Source organism: Lutra lutra, chromosome 13 (assembly GCF_902655055.1).
Source record: "Lutra lutra chromosome 13, mLutLut1.2, whole genome shotgun sequence".
Taxonomy (NCBI): Eukaryota; Metazoa; Chordata; class Mammalia; order Carnivora; family Mustelidae; genus Lutra; species Lutra lutra.
The window spans coordinates 89,723,407-89,743,155 of record NC_062290.1 but is presented as its reverse complement, the minus strand read 5'-3'; the positions used below and the strand labels follow the sequence as shown (position 1 = coordinate 89,743,155).

The 19,749-nt window shown below is 44.6% G+C and overlaps 1 protein-coding gene across 18 annotated transcripts in view; it reads left to right on the top strand.

Annotated features, from left to right (window-relative positions):
- The window catches only part of FNBP1 (formin binding protein 1), a 148,486-nt gene that overhangs the window by 54,731 nt on the left and 74,006 nt on the right, over nt 1-19,749 (top strand). For all 18 annotated transcript variants that reach the window (XM_047701216.1, XM_047701233.1, XM_047701232.1 and 15 more), the window contains exons 2-4: nt 1,600-1,715; nt 14,538-14,594; nt 15,293-15,440. In XM_047701216.1, coding sequence (XP_047557172.1) covers nt 1,600-1,715; nt 14,538-14,594; nt 15,293-15,440 — 321 coding nt within the window. The remainder of the gene's footprint in view (nt 1-1,599; nt 1,716-14,537; nt 14,595-15,292; nt 15,441-19,749) is intronic.

Sequence of the window (19,749 nt, the reverse complement as noted above, 5' to 3'; positions counted from 1 at the left end):
AGGTTTTAAAACCAAGCTGAAGGATGGCATTAGGATCTCACACCTGCGATAGGATTAAATTGTGGCTTTGTATTTTTTATACTCGATTTGACTCTCTTCCATTTCCTGTGATCCTCATGACTGCATTGTGAAATTAGGCTGCGACTGATTCGGCATCTCTAGGCAAACGACTACATTTTGGCTACATTCTGTGGCCCCGGGTGGTGGAGTTCCAGGCTGGGGCCGGAACTTGCATATTTCTTTTTTCCGGCTATCTCCCAGGAGCCAGCAGCCATGGTCCATCTTTCTATCCCGGCAGCTTTCCCTTCCCTGCAATGTCGCACTGACACTCCCGTCGCTTTCCCAGGCCTTTCTGGGCTCTCCCAGAGGCCAGGTCCCTCTTCGATAATTCAGGGCATAGCGGCAGGCGACGTTGCTAACCCTCTCCTTGAATCCCTTCAGATCCACCAGGTCACAGCCCTCCCTCCTTGAGCTCCGAATGGATCTGTGTTTCCAGCTCCCCTCTGGACATGTCACTCCCTCGGGCATCGTGCTACTTCACCCCAGCCCCTCGATTCTCTCGTCCCGGGAGCCACAGGCAGGCCCCCAGAATCTCGCCTCTCCCTCCTATTCCTTTCCAGCCTCCTCTTGCAATCAGCCGCCAAGACTAGTTGATTCTAGTTGTTACGGGTCTGTGTATCCTCTCCTCCCATTTTCTCTCCTCTGGACTAGGGAAGAATCTCCCGGCTTCCACCTCCTGGCCATTCTAAGCATGTCTGTGGGCGTGCCTCTCCTTCCAAGTTCAACGGCTCACTGCGCACTGGAGAGGCTAAGCTCCTTCACTCCCGATGTTTGAGGCCTGGGGTGATGGGCTGGGACTTTTTCCAGTTTCTTACCCACCACCATTCTTCCCTTGAGCTCTCCCCCCTGCCCCCCACCTTCCCTCCAGAGGGACAAGTGCCACCCACCCCCACATCCCCAGATTCCTGGATGTGTCCTCGCCTTTGCAGTAGCTGTTGCTGAAATACCCACCTCCTCTCATTCTTCCAGGCTAGGAACCTCCAGGCGAGATGGGGCTCTATTTCTGTGCATTTCAGTTCCCCGGCTCCTTTCCTGGCCCACGGTGTGGGTTTCATAAATGTTCGAATGATTGAATAAAGTCCGCATGAGTCATTTCATTTATCTGTTTGAAGAAGGCAGTATTTTGTCACTCTTTCTGTTCCCATTTGCTTGCCCCAAATTTCAGTGAGCTGGTTTGAATTAACTCAGAGGCAACAGGTGAGGTGCTGGCATGCTCGACTGAGCTGATGTGTGTTTCAGCTCCCGGTTTTTGGAATCTGGAAAAGATATTTTCCTTTGTACTAGAATGTTAACTATATCCCCAAACTGTGTTTCTAACATGAACGAATGGGTCAGAGTTCAGTACCCCAGGCAGTTTTCAAACCAAATTTGGTAATGTTGATTTAAAACGGCTTCACAAGAAAAGCACCCAGTACAATCATGGAAAATACTAGAACTACTTTTTGTACCACCACATATTGTTGAGAGAATTGTTCCCTGAAGTTATATTAATCACAGAGAAAGATTCTAAAGCTCTCTCTCTGTTTTTTTTTTAAACAGGACCAATTTGACAACTTAGAAAAACACACACAGTGGGGAATTGACATTCTTGAGAAATACATCAAATTTGTAAAGGAAAGGACAGAGATTGAACTCAGCTATGCAAAGCAGCTCAGGTAAGTTGATATTGAAAAAGGTTGTTTGTTAATTGCAAAATGGATGTAGTGATAATTTATATACTCATTTATCCTGTGAATGTATAGTCCTTTAAATATTTTCACCCTTTTATGTAAGGTAATATTTCAGTTAGAAACCATTGCTTTTGGGGTGCCTGGGTGACTCAGTCGTTAAGCGTTTGCCTTCAGCTCAGGTCATGATCCTAGAGTCCTGGGTTCAAGCCCCACATCGGGCTCCCTGCTCCATGGGAAGCCTGCTTCCCCCTCTCCCACTCCCTCTGCGGTGTCTCTCTCTGTCAAATAAATAAATAAAATCTTAAAAAAAAAAAAAGGAAAGAAAACCTTGCTTTTGATAGAGAAAATTCATTTTCATAGAACAATAAAAATAAAAACTAAGTTATTGCCCTTAGGCTCTGTTTTTCTTTTTCTTTTCCTTTTTTTTTTTTTTAAAGGATAGTTTTTGAATTTTGGAGCTACTTTTCTTTTTTCAAGAAAACTCCTAATTGAAGTGTAATATATAGAGAGGTAGAAGTGCATGTCATAAATGCATAGCCCCAGAAGTCTTCGCAGAGTGAACACCCCCGTGTCATCAGCTCCCAGGTAGGCAAATCCCGGCCCTGAGGTCCCCTGGCCCCTTCCAGTGCAACACCCTCCTCCCATGGCTGTCCACACTTCTGACTTCCAGTGACACAGACGGTTTTGCCTGCTTTTGAACCTCGTGTGAATGTACTCACTTATTAAGCACTGTTTGCATTTGGCTTCTTTTGTTCTACTTTAGGTTTGGAACAGTCATTCGTGTGGCTGTCTATGGTGGGAGCTTATTCCATTCACTGGTGGTTGGTATTGGGTGTGTGAGTATACCACAGTTTACCCATTTCTCAGCCACCAGGCTATTGCTTGCCTCCTTTTTGGGGATACGAACTCTGTATACACCCAAGACTGGAATTGTGGGGTCACAGGTGTTTAGCTCTAAGTAGATAGTTTTCCAAACTGCTTCTCCCGATCCACGCTCCGTCCAGAAGCCTGTACGAGTCCCGTGGGCAGCATTTTAAAAGTGCTTGGACCGCTTACATATTTAATGGCGAAATTATCCAAGGAATCTGTGCTTTTAGATAAAATGTGTAAAAGTTGTTGGTAGAATGAAGCTGGAACTTGACGTAGTGGTCACAATCTTTAATGATTTCTTGTTTGGTGGAATGGGTTGGTGCAGATTGTTTTAAGACCTGTTAAAGATCCAGATGACTTTTGGTCTAGAAACATTCCGTTTGAACCCAAAGAGTGTCTGCAGAAGGGATACGTCAGGTGTCCCTGAGAGAAGGTGGATTCTAGAGCTGGTGTTGTTTATAAATAAGCCCCTGAGGGTACATGTGGATGTTTTTGTGGATGACACAGTTCTGTTTCCATTGAGTAAATCAAACAAAAACCTATTGCTCAATGAAACAGCCCTTATGACTTGCTGAACCCAGGTCGATCTCTGGCACTGCGTGTGTGCATCCGCCTCACATCCTGAATGTAGCAACAGGGAAGGGGCTGCTTCGTGCTCATTAGCCAAATATCGCACTGTTCATTGTAATGCCTTTCGTGGGAAAATGGGTTACATAACGTCCTTAGCCAGAATACAGTCTCACTGCATGGATTTATGTGTCTGTTCCCTTTCTTCTTCTGTTAGCTTACACTTGTCTTCTCCGGCACCTTTGTCATGATCCTGTTTTGTTCAGGAGGTTTGGGAATAGATGCCGTTAACTCAGCTTTTAGCAAGTGTCTGCTCCGTTCCGTGTCACGAAGGGAAAGGGCTTTTTTGGCTCCCCCTCTGGATTGCACCTGATTTCTTGCCCTAGGTGAGGGGCGGAGGACGCAGGTAACAAAAGGCAGGGCTGTTGGAAAAGAATGCAAATTCCAGTGTGGGTTTAGGGTAAAGTGCGATGGCTCTCCTTAACTGTTTACTGTCTTGTGGATCACAAGTTGAAGTAGATCAGAGTCAGGGTTCTCACAGCAGCCTCTTGAGAAGTGCTTTTCCTGAGATTTAAATATGTATCTAGTAGGCTCTGTGCCCAACATGGGGCTCAAATGCACAACCCCTAGACCAAGAGTCGCATGTTCCGCTGACTGAGCCAGCCAGGCGCCCCCTGAGATGTATGTATTAACATTGTTTCATTACATCCCTAAGCCATGTCTGAATTTGTTCTTGTTGGCAGAAGTTGATGTACAAGATGAGGAGTAATTGAACTAACCCTTCAGACTGGTCTCCTTGATAGTGAGCCCTTAACCAGGTCCTCAATGCCAGTACATAAGCATCCTTTCTATCCTTGGCTGATTTGCTTCCCCACTCACCGATGTGACTCCATTCCCCCACTTTCTGCAAACCCAGCATCTCCTTTCCCATCCTTGCCACTTGTTTGCTACGTCACTGAGAACATGGAAGCAGTCAGAAGAAAATGTCCTGAGACTCTCAGCATCTGTGCCCCCTACCCCGAGATGCTTCTGTCTAAATCCAGGCCTCCCCTCTTGTGCAGTCGGTGTCCCCCCTCCCTCTGGCTCTGGAACTGAGCCCCAGTGCTTCTCTCTCCCACGTCCTCAGTTCTTCTCTCCTGGGTTATTATCCCTATCGACACACAAGCACGCCATCATCCAAAGACAAACTTTCCTGAGGTCGTTCTCCCTACCCGGTGCCACCATTTCTTTGTTCCCCTTTGCAGCCAAACTTCTTCGAAGTGTTCTTACTTGCTGTCTCCAATCCCTCTCCTCTCACTACCTTAAACTCATTGCACACCTCTCAGCCAGCACTGCCCTTTTAGAGCCCCTGTGACTTCTGTATTGTTCAACCCAATTGCCTGTCCTCAGTCTGGCGTCCTTGACCCATCAGCGGCTTTGACGGGGTGGATGCTTCCTCCTCCTGGCTTGGCCTTATTCCAGTCTTCTGGTTTCCTTCCTACCTCACTGGGAACTCCTTCTTAGCGTCTTACTGGGTCCTCTTTGCCTCCTGCCTCCTCACCCAGTATGCCCTAGTTCCCAGTCCCTGTCATCTCCCCTCTCGGTCTGTGTTCCCTGGGTGCTCTCATCTGGCTTTAAGTATGATCCACGGGACAGTGGCTCGCAGGTGTGTACCTCCAAGCTAGACCTCTGTCCTGGACTCCAACATAGATGATGCATTACCTCCTAAAATCTATCTGAAATGGAAAGTGTCGGAAGCCGGAGCTGCCCGCCTGCAGTGTGTCTGCACGGCCCGGCTTTTCCCATGCGCTTGAGGCCAGCTGCTCCTTCCCTGTTAGGTCAGAAACCCTGTTCTTCCTTAGGTCAGAAATTCCCTCTTTCTCTGCCACTACCCCACCCCCGTCCCCAGGGTAAGCCATCAGGAAGTCCCAGTGACTGTACTTTGCAAATTTACCCAGGATCCGACCCCTTCTTCTGACCTCCACCTCGGCCGCTGTGGTCCAGTCCCCATCACCTCTCACCTGGGTTATTACAAGGCTTCTAACTGGTTTCTCTTATTCCCTTCTTATCCTTCTTCTCTGTCTGTTTTCCATCAAGCAGCTAGATCATGGCACTCTATTCAAAATTCCAACAACGCCCCATTTCACTCCGTAAATCCAGAACCCTTACCATGGATGTCCTACAAAGCCCTATATGATCATATCCCCCAACCTCTCTGACATCTCTTTCCTCCTCTTCCTCTCTCTGCTCTAACCATACCAGCCTCCTTGCTATTTTCTCCCCTGATGCGTGGTAGGTACTCAGTAAATAGTTGTAGGAAGGCTGAATCGAAATGTCCAGGTCTGAGATGTTTGGTCCCCACTGCTTCAAGGAGAATCATGTGTTTGCACAGGCTGTGAGAGCTGATGAGGGCTTACCAACAAACAAAACAACGAACAGTGTGTGAGCAGAATACCAGGGGAGCTCTAATGAACAAGACACCTTGGAGCTCACCTTCTCACTGTGGAAAACAGACCACATTCAAATAAGCAAACAAGATTTTTTTAAAGATAGCATTTATCAACCCAGGTAAATAAAGCCAGTGCATGATAGTGGGTGGGAGTTACGTAGCTAGACTAACCAGGGAAAATCTGTTGCTTGAGAACCGAAACACAAAGAGAGAAGACCAGCATGCCAAGGTCTGGGTTTAGCTCTTCCAGGCCAAGGGATCAGTGAGTGCAAAGGTCCTGAGGTGGAAACATGTTCAAGGAATGGAAAGGCCAGGGTGACTGAAGCATGGTCAGCAAATGCTTGCTTGAAATACCAGTGTGATGTTGAAAAAGCAACACGATCTTTTTGGAGAGATTTCTGGCATTAAATCATTTTTAATTTTTTCAGCATTAATTAGAGGAAAAATAATGCTAACTTAGTTTTTTTTTTTTTTAAGATTTTATTTATTTATGTGTCAGAGAGAAAGAGAGCGCACAAGCAGGCAGAGTGGCAGGCAGAGGCGGAGGGAGAAGCAGGCTTCCCGCCAAGCTAGGAGCCCGATGCAGGACTCGATCCCAGGACTCTGGGATCGTGACCTGAGCCAAAGACAGCAGCTTAACCAACTAGCCACCCAGGCGTCCCTATGCTAACTTATTTTAGAAGCAATGGGTGTTCATTGGGGCTTTGATTTCTGTGGGTTGGGGGATTGGCAAACTACAGCCTATGTCCCAATCCATCCACTGCCTGGTTTTATAAATAAAGTTACGCAGAAACACGGCCACGCCCATTCGTTAATGTATTGTCCTATGGCTGCTTCTGAGAACAATTGCAGTTGACTAGTTGCAACAGGGACACCTGAGCATGACACACTTCCAAGTCTAAAATACTATCCGTCCGACCTGTTTCAGAAAAAGTTTACTGACCCTTGCCAGAGTTACTATTTCTTCAAGGCAATGTAAGGTCGAATTCCTTTTTTTTTTTTTTTTTTTTTTAAAGATTTTATTTATTGGGGCGCCTGGGTGGCTCAGTGGGTTAAGCCGCTGCCTTCTGCTCAGGTCATGATCTCAGGGTCCTGGGATCGAGTCCCGCATCGGGCTCTCTGCTCAGCAGGGAGCCTGCTTCCCTTCCTCTCTATCTGCCTGCCTCTCTGCCTACTTGTGATCTCTGCCTGTCAAATAAGTAAATAAAATCTTTAAAAAAAAAAAAAGATTTTATTTATTTATTTGACAGGCAGAGATCACAGTAGGCAGAGAGGTAGGCAGAGAGAGAGGAATGGAAGCAGGCTCCCTGCTGAGCAGAGCCCCATGTGGGGCTCGATCCCAGGACCCTGGGATCATGACCTGAGCCGAAGGCAGAGGCTTTAACCCACTGAGCCACCCAGGCGCCCCGTAAGGTTGAATTCCTAATAAAAGTTTAAAACATTTCATATGACCTATAGAAGAGAACCAGCTATCGGTTGCCCTTAGCTACTGTTAAAAAAGCTACATTATTTGTTAACCAGATAATGAATTCACATGATTAAAAATGCCAGAGGTAGAAAATGGTGTGCGGGGAAGGGTCCCTTCTCTTAACCCTGTCCCTGGGGACAAGAAATGTTATCAGTCTCTTGTTTATCTTTTCCAAGAAATTTTATGACGGCTGCAGGCAAATGAGGGTGTGTTTTCTTCCTTGCTTCCCCAGCAGTTCCGTGTGCCCTTGTCTCTCTACATCCTGGAGATTGTTCCGAGGACTCATTATTTTTGCGGTTTTACAGTATTGCTGTGGCTTGGTGGACGTGTTGATTGTTTCCAATTGTTTGCAACTTCGAACGAAGTTGTAATGCATAACCTTGAGTAATGCACTCGGACAAGCCGGTCCAGAAACAAAGTTCCTGAAAGTAGCACTCTGGTTCTGGTAGAGTTCACCAAGTTGCCACTCAAAGGCTGTGACCCTTACCACTTGTAGCACAGCGTGGGATAGTGCCATTGACCTTGACCCTCAGCGCTCCTTGGTACCAGTCTTGTCCTATCTTTGCCAACGTGATAAGTAAAAATAGGAGAGTCTGAGCCCTAGTTTGTGTTTCTCTTCTTATCAATGAGGTTGAGCCTGTTTTTATACCTTTGAGTCATTTATACGTTCTTTTTGGTGAACCATTCATGTCCTGGCCAACTTTTTTTTTTAATTAGAGTTAATTGTCAATAAAGGGTAACTATGTAGAAATCATTTTATAAAATATATTGTATATTGTGTATACAAGGAATTCCACTTATATTTACTTTCACCATAAAAAAAGACATACAAATGGAACTGAAGGATTTGCTGAACCATAAATACTGAATTCTTATAAGATTTAGCAGAAAAATTATGAAAAACTTGTAGGATGTCATTACTGTTTTTTTTTTTTTTTTTTAAAGATTTTATTTATTTATTTATTTGACAGACAGAGATCACAAGTAGGCAGAGAGGCAGGCAGAGAGAGAGGAGGAAGCAGGCTCCCTGCTGAGCAGAGAGCCCAATGTGGGGCTTTATCCCAGGACTCTGAGATCATGACCTGAGCCGAAGGCAGAGGCTTTAACCCACTGAGCCACCCAGGTGCCCCTGCTTTTTTTGTTTTGTTTTGTTTTAACTCCTCGTTATAACTTTAAGCAAGTCCACGTGGCTCACTGCTAAGTAAGAGAAAGAAAATAATCTTTACATGTTTTGCTTCCTCTTCTAGTTATATGATTTGGTCTGTAATACAGTCCCACAGTTAACTTGTCTTAATTCTGCATTTATTTGCTTATTTACTTATTATTTATTTCTTTATTTATTAGAGAGAGAGTATGTGTGAGCATATTAGGGGACAGGGAGAGGGAGAGAGAGAATCTCAAGCAGATTCTGTGCTGAGCGCAGAGCCCGATGCCCAGAAGGATCCCGTGATCCTAACCTTATGACCCGAGCCAAAGCCAAGAGTCAGAGGCTTAAGGCGAGAGTCAGAGGCTTAACCGACTAAACCCCCCCAGGCGCCCCTTAATTCTGTATTTAAATATAAATGTATGCTCACCTCCATTCTTTCTAGCACAACCTCTCCACCTGTCTCTTGGCATCAAGAGAAATATGAATATTTCCTTCCCTACTAAGAGTTTGTGGAGTAATTCTCCAAGTTTGTTTCTGTTTGAGAATGTCCCCATACTCGATAATAACTTGACCTGGTTATGCTCCAGTCATATTTTCGTCCTCTCCAAACTTTGTTGCTGCATTGGTTTTTGGTGGAAAAGTCTGGGGCCAGCCAGATTTTTTTTTTTTTTCTTTGTAGGTGACTTACTTTTTTGACTGTATATGTGAGGAATTTTTTGTTTGTTTAGCAGTTCGATGGCATCGCCAAGCTAAGCCTTGTTGATCATTCTTGGTCAGTTTCCTTAGAGCCCTTTCACATGCAGATCCAATCCCTCATTTACTTCAGGGTCATTTTCTCCAGTTACATCTGAATATGTTTTCTGTACGATTTACTGGCTTTATATACTTCAGAGATACAACTTTTCCTTATGTTAAAGCATCTTATTCTTTAGGTAATCTTTTCTTCTGCTTGTGTTAGTTGCTTTCCTTACAATGATCATCTCAAAGCTTTCTTCTGTTAAATTTGATACCCAGCCCACTGTATTCATTAGTTCTGTAGTGGTAGCTTCCGTTCTTAGTTCATTTCCTTAACTTTGCAGTCTGTTTGAGCCCGTGGTCTGGGAATTCTTGACTTCATTGGCTTTGTGTTTTTATGAAGTTTTTCTGTAATATAAAATATTCTGGAGGGGTTTGCTTTTGCTTCTTTTGCTTCTTTTCTTCCAGATTGTTTGTTTGCTTGGTTTTTTTATTTGTTGTGGGGGTTTTTTGTGTTTTGTGTGTGTGGTTTTTTTTGTTTGTTTTTGGCATTCCCTCCCTCCCTTCTTTCCTTTGTTCCTCCCAACCTTTCTCCCTTCCTTCCCTCTTCCCTTCCTTCCCTCTTTCCTTCCTTCCCTCCTTCCCCCTTCCTTCCTTCTCTCCTGTATTACATGTCATATGTTTTCACCTCACTTACGTTTATATGGGCAGTTCAGCGAAGCGGTTGAGAGAACGGACACTAGAGCCCCAGTTCCTGGGACGCATTCTTGATTCTTCTGTTCAATAGTCGCACAACTTGGGGCACATACTGTCTGTGCTTCATCTTTTTCATCCGTAAAATGTGAATAATAGTAATTCCTCCTTTCCAGGGTTGTTAAGGGGACTTCATGGGATAAGGCACATGAACTTCTAAGCATGCTTTTCTTACCCGCCTAAACAACCCCAGTGCTGCTGTTGGTTCTGATAGAGGGTAGGTGAGCGTTCCTGGCCGTGCTTCTAGAACGGTTGGCCTTTCCCTCTGAGCTCCGTTACAGGGTAAGGGTGAGGCAAAGGGCCTGGCTTTGTACATTTCGTCTTTGAGACTCTGAGTGTGTTCCAGAACTCTGTTAGAGGTTGTGTTGGAGAGTTTAGGTCAAAGATAGTCCCTGTTCCTTCAGGATGCCTAGGTTAGGCGTGATCTCCAGCGGGCATCCAGCTTCGAGCCCTGGAGCGTGAGGATCCAGGTGGTGACCCCTGCTCCTGCCCGAATTCTGGAACCTGGGTGGTCAGCCTGTGTGTCTTCTCAGAGCTTTCCTGTCACTGTCCCCGATTGCTTACTCACCCTTCAGTTTATATTGTCCACACTGATCTTAAGGGTTTTATGGGCTTATTCCTACCCCACTTCACCCCCCTGCCACAGTGGCAGCGAGAGTAGGGACAGCATCCTTCTCCGCGGCCCCAGAATCTTCTGTCCCTCGCCACAGTCGCCACTTTACAAAGTGCGTAGACTGAAATTATGCTTCTTTCCCCATGGGCTTGTTTTCTGCTGTTGATAATTGTCCTGGCTTTTCCTTCTCACCTCTTGTTGGGAAAGCACAATTCTCTGATCGAATTTTATTCTGCTGTCTTTGTCCCGAAGTCTTGTGGTGAGCTTTGGGGAAAAAAAAGAAAGATAGGAAAAAAAAAAAACAAACAAACATTCCTGGACCCAACCCTGGACCTTCCATTTCACAGGGCCTGGAACTGGGCCCAGTTATCTCCTTTTTTTAAAAAGCTTCCCTGTGGCTCTTCGGATCAACCAAGTTTAAACCCAGTATCCTTATGAGAGGATTATGTTTTTTTCTTACCTTTTCCTTAACCTGTCTGAAGAGCAAGTGTAATACATAAAACACTTAAAATTTCTCAGAAAGATCCCATAAATTTAAAGCTGCTCTTTGTGGTTTATTTCCTTGCTTGTTTTTTAGGTGATCTCCTACAAAATAAGGCGAGAAAACCCATCTCCAGAGAATGGAAATGAAAGTTGATCCTTCTGTCTAGCGGTCCCTGGGAGAAAAATTCTGATTTTCCCTGCCATACCTCTTAAGCTTTTAGTTTTCTGTTGGCATTTATAGAGTGAATTACTCACTGGTGCTTTTAAGAAGCATTTTGAATGCTGTATATGCTAACATGGTCAAAGTGAGACGCATTCATCCAGACGTGACAGTCTCCACAGGTTGTCACCCACAACAGACATCCCCCTGTTGTCTTTAATCCTGTTTCGGTTTTGACTGGCGAGAAAACTAAAAAGAATGCTGGTTTTACCTGTCTCTAGTCAAGCTATGTTTCTTTCAACTAGATATAAAATTTAAATTATTTTTATGAAGGCTTAGGACTGGAAGCTAAAAAGAAAATGTGGATGTATTAAATTTTTAATTTATTTTTTTTTAACGTGAAGTGAGTTTTTGCTTGTTTGTTTTATTTAAGTAGTCTCTACACCCTACCTGGGGCTCGAACTCTTGACCCCAAGATCAAGGGTCTCATGCGCTTCTGACTGAGCTGGCTAGGAGATTGAGCCCCATGTCAGGCTCCTCCTCGCAGGGCGTGGAGCTTGCTTAAGATTCTCTCTCCCAGGGGCGCCTGGGTGGCTCAGTGGGTTGAGCCGCTGCCTTCGGCTCGGGTCATGATCTCAGGGTCCTGGGATCGAGCCCCACGTTGGGCTCTCTGCTCAGCAGGGAGCCTGCTTCTGCCTCTCTCTCTGCCTGCCTCTCTGCCTACTTGTGATTTCTCTCTGTCAGATAAATAAATAAAAAAAAAAATCTTTAAAAAAAAAAAAAGATTCTCTCTCCCACTCCCTCTGACCCCGCCCTCCCACTTCTCTTCCTCTCTGCCAAAAAAAAAAAAAAAAAAAAACAACCAAATTAAAAAAAAAACCACATGCAGCCACTAGGCTTTTTAATACTCCAACTTCCCATATATTCTACTCTACGTCTGTGTGGAAAAGAACCTCTTGGTTATATAGTCATCTGCTTTCCATGTGTTCCCCTTTCCATCCCGGCCACCTGTTAAGTAGGATGGACTGTTTTTACTAAATCTGCCTTTAAAGGAGTGACTGTGGTAAACCATCTCAGCCGTACTGTGCTTTCAACAAGGAAGATTTCTCTCCTTTGCATTATTTGTGTCTTTAAGCCACATTATTAATTAATTAATTTATTTATTTATTTCAAAGATTTTATTTTTAAGTAATCTCTATACCCAGTGTGGGGCTCGAACCACAATCCCGAGCTCAAAAGTCACATGCTTCACCAGCTGAGCCAGCCAGGTGCCCGTAAGCCACATTTTTAAAGGAAATGTTGTTTTTCAGCATCCTTTTGGATCTAGATTTATTAGGGAAACTGTTCTGTGCGTCCAGAGTATCAGCAGAGAAAATACGACATGGTTCATTGAAGCATGGGTCACACCAGAGCAGCCTTCAAGCGGGAACATTCTCTTCTCATCAGTTATTAATTATAATTAATAATTAAAAATTAATTATAATTTTGAAATGATCATATGTTCATGTCTTCATTTTACTTTTATTTCATTACTATTGATGATATTACTATTATCATTACTATTTTAAGTAAGCTCTGTGCCCCACGTGGGTTTGAACTCATGACCCCAAGATCAACACTCACATGCTCTACTGAGTGCACCCCCAGGTGCTCTTCATATCTTCATTTTATTTTATTTATTTTGTTTTTTAAAAGGTTATATTTATTTACTGGTCAGAGAGAGCGAGAGCACAGGCAGGGGGAGTGGCAGACAGAGGGAGAAGCAGGCTCCCTGCCCAGGGACTCGGGACTCAATCCCGAGACTCTGGGATCCTGACCTGAGCCCAAGGCAGATGCTTAACGGACTGAGCTACCCAAGCGTCCAATATCTTCATTTTAAATTGCAACAATTGATATTCTGTTGGGTGTTTATATATTCCGTCAGAAAACTTGAAGGGGCAATAGAGGTCATTTCATCCAACTCCCTCAAACTCCCAGATGACGCCTAGACTTGCTCACTGATTTGTCTGGGTTCAAGCCATCCCAGAGCAATGTCTTTTTTTTTTTTTAAGATTTTTATTTATTTATTTGACAGACAGAGATCACAAGCAGGCAGAGAGGCAGGCAGAGGGAGAGGGAGAAGCAGGCTCCCCGCTGAGCAGAGAGCCCGATTCGGGGCTCAATCCCAGGACCCTGAGATCATGACCTGAGCCGAAGGCAGAAGCTTAATGCACCGAGCCACCCAGGTGCCCCTTTTAAACTGAAGTCCATTGCCTCATGTCATCTAGTAACACCTGTTAGAGATGAAATCACATCCACTTTGTATGTAAAAGGTACCATGATCAAAATTGTAAACTTAGGATGGCACATTTTTTCTAGGCAAATCTGTAGATTCAGGGAGAATAAAAGAAAATGTGAAATAATGAAAGTAGCTACTAGGAAAGAGGAATAGAAACACGGGATAAACAGGGAAGTGAGTACTGAGTTGTGGTCAAGTGAGGACCCCCCGCGGTGGACCATTAGTCAGCCTCTCCTGGCTGTTTCCGTAAACTGTTACCACCCAAGTCAGGGGTGGGATCCATGGGAGTGAGTTTCATTTTTGTCAGGGTTACCTCCTGGTTTTTGTGTAAATTTAAGTGTGTTGAATGTAAAGATTGTCTGGATTCTTGACCTGGAGGTGAGATTAGAAAGAGAGATGTGAGTGATTTTGTCTCATCTGAGTGTGGTCAGTGCAAATCTCCTGGGCAGGCAGGTCCTCCTAATTAAAAATGTCTTCGCATGAACAGCCCCTAAATTCCTTTCCTTTTCATTAGCTCTTTGTAGGAGCAACCACACAGCCCTGACAACATGACTTTGGCACTTGGGTTTTTTTTTTTTTAAAGATTTATTTATTTATCTTAGCATGAGTGGGAGGGGCAGAAGGAGAGAGAGAATCCCAAGTAGACTCTCTTCTGAGCACAGAGCTCGATCCCACATCCCCGAGATCATGACCTGAGCCAAAACCGAGTCAGACGCTTTACCACGGTGCCCCTTAGGCACCCGGTACTTGGATTGTTAATTTGAATATTTGGACATAGTCCATATGCTTTTCTTGGATCATCCTGAAGATGATCGGGAGGGAACAGTGGCCCGGAGGGAAACTCGCCCTCAGCTCAGTGCTGCAGATGAAATCGGCCGCAGGTGTACACCTGGTCTGTACTCTCCAATTAAAGTCAGGTCATAACAGCCAGGTTAGCACCAACTCCTACCCCTTTCTGTTCTCACGTGCTCTACCTTTGGGGTAAAAGATTAAAAACGATGCAAATCTTTCACAACCAGAGCTCTATCTCCCATGCAGAAAAGATGGAAGGAAGCAGGGGCACCTGGCTGGCCCAGCTGGGAGAGCTGGCAACCCTTGGCCTTGGGGTCGTGAGTTCCAACCCCACATTGGGTGTAGAGATGACTTTAAAAAAAAAAAAAGGAAGGAAATAAACAGATTTCAGCTGCGGACATTTTGCGATTTTTTTTTTTTTAAACTTACGCACAAAGCACTGACTTCATCTCTCATTCCCGATTTCTCAGTCATCTTTCTATAGAAGGTGATATGTCTGCATTTTTGTTTTAGGAACCTCGCAAAGAAATACCAACCTAAAAAGAACTCAAAGGAGGAAGAAGAATACAGGTCTGTTCAACGCTGATAATTATGTGCTGATAATCTTTACGCTGGCCGTGATGCTGATGAAAGAAAGGAGAAAGGAAACGTACAAAAATAAGCTGCATTCCCCACCCGTGTTTGTGCTAGTTTTTAAATTGGCAGCGAGAACGGTAAAAACCCGGCTCAGCTAACTTATGCTGAGTCACTAGACCTATTCCAGATTGTTTCAATTAAGGTAATTGGGAAAAGCTCAGAATGTAATCTAAGCAAATACAGGAAGCAAGGATTGTGCATTCCACGGTCTTGATTGGCTTTTGTAATGTCAGGCGTCTCTTTCTTTGAGAAATCTGTCCATTTCAGTAAGCAACTTAGGCACCTTAGCGTGGACAGCGCAGAAGTGTTAAATCTCTAATTTAGATCTAAACACCCATTGAATGAATGCATAGCTGGCATGTACGGTATCTGGGGTCATATTTGAACCAGGATTAATGAGGCCAGATACTGCCTTACATAGAGCGGTTCAGCGTCACAGAATGTAGAGTGCCTCAGTGGTAATTAATTCTGAGCCATTTCGACGAGAACGCTCTTATGAGTAATGAACTTTCAGGATCCTGTGGGACGTTGACGCACATTAACCTGATTTTAATTAATATTTCGTCAGCGCATTCAGTGTTAGAACGGACGGGGCCCCTGTTTGAAAGAGTGGCGTGTGCTCATTTCCGTAGGTATACGGCTTGTAAAGCCTTCCTTTCCACCCTGAACGAAATGAATGATTACGCTGGGCAGCATGAAGTTATCTCCGAGAACATGACCTCGAACATCACTGTGGAGTTAGCCCGCTACGTCCAGGAGCTGAAGCAAGAAAGGAAATCGGTAACAGAAGTTTGTTTTTTCTTCCTAAGAGATGGACCAGGGGTAATGGGAATATCCCTAGAAACTTTCAAATTAAACACAGTCATATAACGTGGTGGGTCTTGAACTGAATCATGGAAAAGTTATGGGCCCTGTTCCTAGAAGGTGTTTCTAGGTCTTTGCAAGCGTCCCTCAGACACTGAAACTTATCTGAGGACACCCCCGCCCCCGCCAACCCCCGGATAAAATCCCTAAGAGGAGTTTAAATGTATTTGAGGATCTCACACATAGAAAGAGTAAGCGATATCAGGTAGTACCTGGGGCGTGGAATAAGTAGTATTAACATAAATGCTTATAATGTGTTCACAAAAGCCAGAAGAGTGATCTCAGCACCATTGACTATTCTTTGGGTCCTTCGTCATCTAACGAAGAGGGCCTTTTTGGTCCTCCTGCCTTGGTGGTCATCTTTTCATAGCTCTTACTGTTAACAAAGGAGAAAAATGTGCGCTCACATAAAGTATATTCATAGTCAAGGTTTTGTCCTAAAAGATTTAATTGTAAGCTGCGGTTGGTGTCCTTGTTCTCTGATGGCTTACGCAGGGCATCATAATTTGTTAGGAATACAGTACTAAAGCTGGCCCGTGATAATACTTTTTTCATTTAAATCCAAGTCCACCATAATTCTTCTGGTGCCTTGGACATGCAGGAACAAACAGGGAAGGTGGGATTCCTACTGAACGAATGGAAGAGATGATAAATAATAATGACCAAAATAATTACTTAATTGCAATTGTGATTGTTGCTGCCAAGTACGAGTGCAGGCGCCACAGGAGGGGATCGGGGAGCAGCTTCCCAGGGCCCTAAACAGCCAACGTTTTAATAAGACTCGAAGGATGAGGTAGAGTTGCCTGGGACAAGCAACGGAGGTAGCAGCCAGTGCAAAGGCCCTGGGACAGGAAAGTTTTTGGAACATCTGAGGAGTTTACTTCTTTCTAAGTAAGCTATGTAAGTAGCACATGGCTTTGGGTGAGTTTAGTAGTCAGGAACAGATATATGCCTTAAGATCAACCATTGGTTTGAAAAACAAAACAAAAACCACAGGTTCATAAACTGAGGTGGCATGTTTATCTGTTCACATTAGAGCAGTGGATCTCAACTGGGCACAATTTTTCTGCCTACCCCGGCAACACTTACCAGTATTTGGAGATAGTTTTGGTCGTCCAGGGGGTTGCCATTGGCATCTGGTGGGTAGAACCCAGAGGTGCTCGTAAATATCCTACAATACCCAGGCGGCCTCTCCAACAAAGAATTACCTGCCCCATAATGTCCATAGTGCCCAGATTGAGAAACCCTGCACTAGAGCCCCAAATTAGATGATAGCATCTTCCAGACCGTTCATTAAAGATCTTTTCTATGATGGAAAGGAAGCAGTGCACAGAATACTGAAGTCCAGAATGAAGCACAAATGTCTAATATAATCATAAACTAAATACAGTAAATCTGAACTTGATGTTGGACTGCTTCCCGGGTTCTTGAACTTCCCTCAACCTTGCAAAGTTTATACCTTCTTTCTGTTTGTTTCTTTGCTCAGTGCTTTGTGTCTCTTGACTCACCTTCAGCCACCCATATAGCTTAGAAATTTAGCGAACACCCTAAACCAGAACTCTCTGCCTTTACTTTAGAACGGAATATAAATTCTGTTTCTGAAGTGAATCATGAGATATGAGCCCACATAAACTGGTTTCCTGTTAACTTTTTTGAATGCCTCTCCTCCAGCCACATGGCCCCCTTGCTGTTGCTCAACTTCACCCTGTGTCACCCTGCCCCAGGGCCCTTGCACTGGCTCTGTTCTCCTTGGAAAGCTTTCCCCCAGATATCTACAGAGCTCACTTACTGACTTCTTCTCAGGAATAGCGTCTTCTTGAGGTCTGTCTTGTCCACCTTATTTAAAATTACAAAGTCTCTCCTCTCCTTCCCCGCCTCATTCCCACCACCTTCCCTGCTTTACTGTTTTCCCATAGTGCTTACCAACATCTAACATTTTATATATTTGTTTTCTTTCATCTCACACTAGAATGTAAGCTCTGCGAGGGCAAGAATTTTCTTGGCTCCTGTCATATCCCAAGTACCTGGAAGAGTGCCAGGGTGGAAGTAAGCATTAGGAAGTAGAGAGGAGCCGTCTTAGACTCAACTTTGTTCACTTTGTTCTTGGACTTTGTGTCATTAGTGGAGGATCCTTGTATTTCCTTTTCGTGTTATGATTGGGTCCTTTTGTTTTATTCACTCACTGCTAATCATGTCTTTTGTACAGTCTGTCATATCTGTAGCTTGAATTCTGTTCCTTTTTTAAATCAGAAATTATAGTAATTTATAGAGTAAATTATAGGTGATACAGAGACACATTAAATAAGATCTGCAATTTGTAGTGTTCCTTTTATTTTAGGGAGAATTACAAGTACACATCTGAGTCCGATGTTCCACTGGGAAGAACGACAACCACTGGGCTCTCTTGAAGCATTTTGTAATTACATGAAATGACATTTTAGGAAATTGGGAACCCTTTTAAAGTTCTAGAAAGAATAGCCATACGTAAATGCATATTTGTGGTGTTTTAATATAATGCATCATGAGCCTTTGTGCTTTTTTCCTACATATTTATCATTATTTTGAATGACCGCGTAATGGGCCATTAGGTTGTATATTGATACGCGGTGACTTTAGAAATTATTCTGGTTATATTGTCTGTTTAATTGTTTGGCCTTGAGTCTTCATTTTTGTGGATTATAATAACTGATAGCTATTAGGCACATTTCGTCTTCACAGCACCCCTTCGGGAGGGGGGGACAGTTACACATTTTATCCCAGACCAGGAGGCTGGAGGCAGCAAGGCGGGGGTCAGGCCCTTCCCCAGGGGTGGCTCTGGGTGGCTCTCGGGGCCACACGTGTTCGCATGCATGTTTTTGTTTCCACTGAGTGACGTTCTTTAACTTACATCCAAGGATGCCGGGTTAGCAGTGTCCGCTTCCTCACGGGCAGTCAGCTCTAGATAAGGTGCTCCTTGAGGTCGAACCATAATGACCAATATTTCTCCTTTAGAGCTTTCCCTTTGGGCTCCTCTGACTCTTATTAATGAGTGATCTTACTTATTCTTGAAAAGATGACTCGTGGGGCGCCTGGGTGGCTCAGTCGGTTAAGCAGCTGCCTTCAGCCCAGGTCATGATCCTGGAGACCTGGGATTGAGTCCTGAGTCAGGCTCCCTGCTCTGTGGGGAGGCTGCTTCTCCCTCTCTCCCTCACCACCACCCCCCCATGCTCTCTCTCTCTCTTAAATAAATTAATTAATTAAATCTTTTTAAGAAAGAAAAAAGAGAACATGACTCTTGGGATGCCTAGTGGCTTGGTCCGTGAAGCATATGCCTTTGGCTTGGGTTATGATCTCAGGGTCCTAGGATCGAGCCCCACATTGAGCTCTCTGCTCAGCAAGGAGTCTCCCTCTCCCTCTGTGCTCTCTCTCTCTCTCTCTCAAATAAATCAATAAAAATCTCAAAAAAAAAGATGACTCTTAAAAACACAGTAGAATGGCATCTTCTCCACTTTGTGGTGACATTTGTGACCAGCAGGACTCAGATCAAGGTCTTCCAGTGTCCCAGCCAGTGACTTTTTTGCCATGCTGCTGTGAAGGGCTGACCATGCTGCACATCTTCCCTAGGAGAGGGAGAGCCCAGACCAGCTGTGTGTCCACAGCTCCCTGGAAGGCTGTCGGGCTAGGAGAGGAAAGGATGTTCTGGTCAACAAATGGGCTCGGGATTTGAGCAGCCCCACCAGCTGTGACACATCAGACCACGTCACGAGGGCTCTCTGAGCCCCCGTTCTGGGTCTAGTGAGCTGCTCGCTGAGAAAGGCGTCTGATGCAGGATTTGATCCCAGGACCCTGCCACCATGACCTGAGCTGATGGCAGACACTTATCCGACTGAGCCACCCAGGTGTCTCCCCTTGAGTGTTCTGATCAGGGTTTATTACAGAAAGCAGGAAGGTATACAGGCTTCCCTGCGACCGAATGTCATAACAGTATGGCCCAGTGCATTTAACCCACTGAGCCACCCAGGTGCCCCGGCCCAGTGCATTTAAAAAGAACTTTCTAAAAATGTTGAATTGGTGGACAGTATTGAAATGAGAGGCTTTCACCATTTCAGGTCTAGCTAGTAATTCTCAGAGCTGACCAGAAATCATGTCTTGCTTAAGTACTAGTCTTAACCATTAGTATAATGCGTTTTGGGCCATTTGGTACAGCAGCGAAATCCTGTCTGCCCAAAGGGATGATTTCAAATTT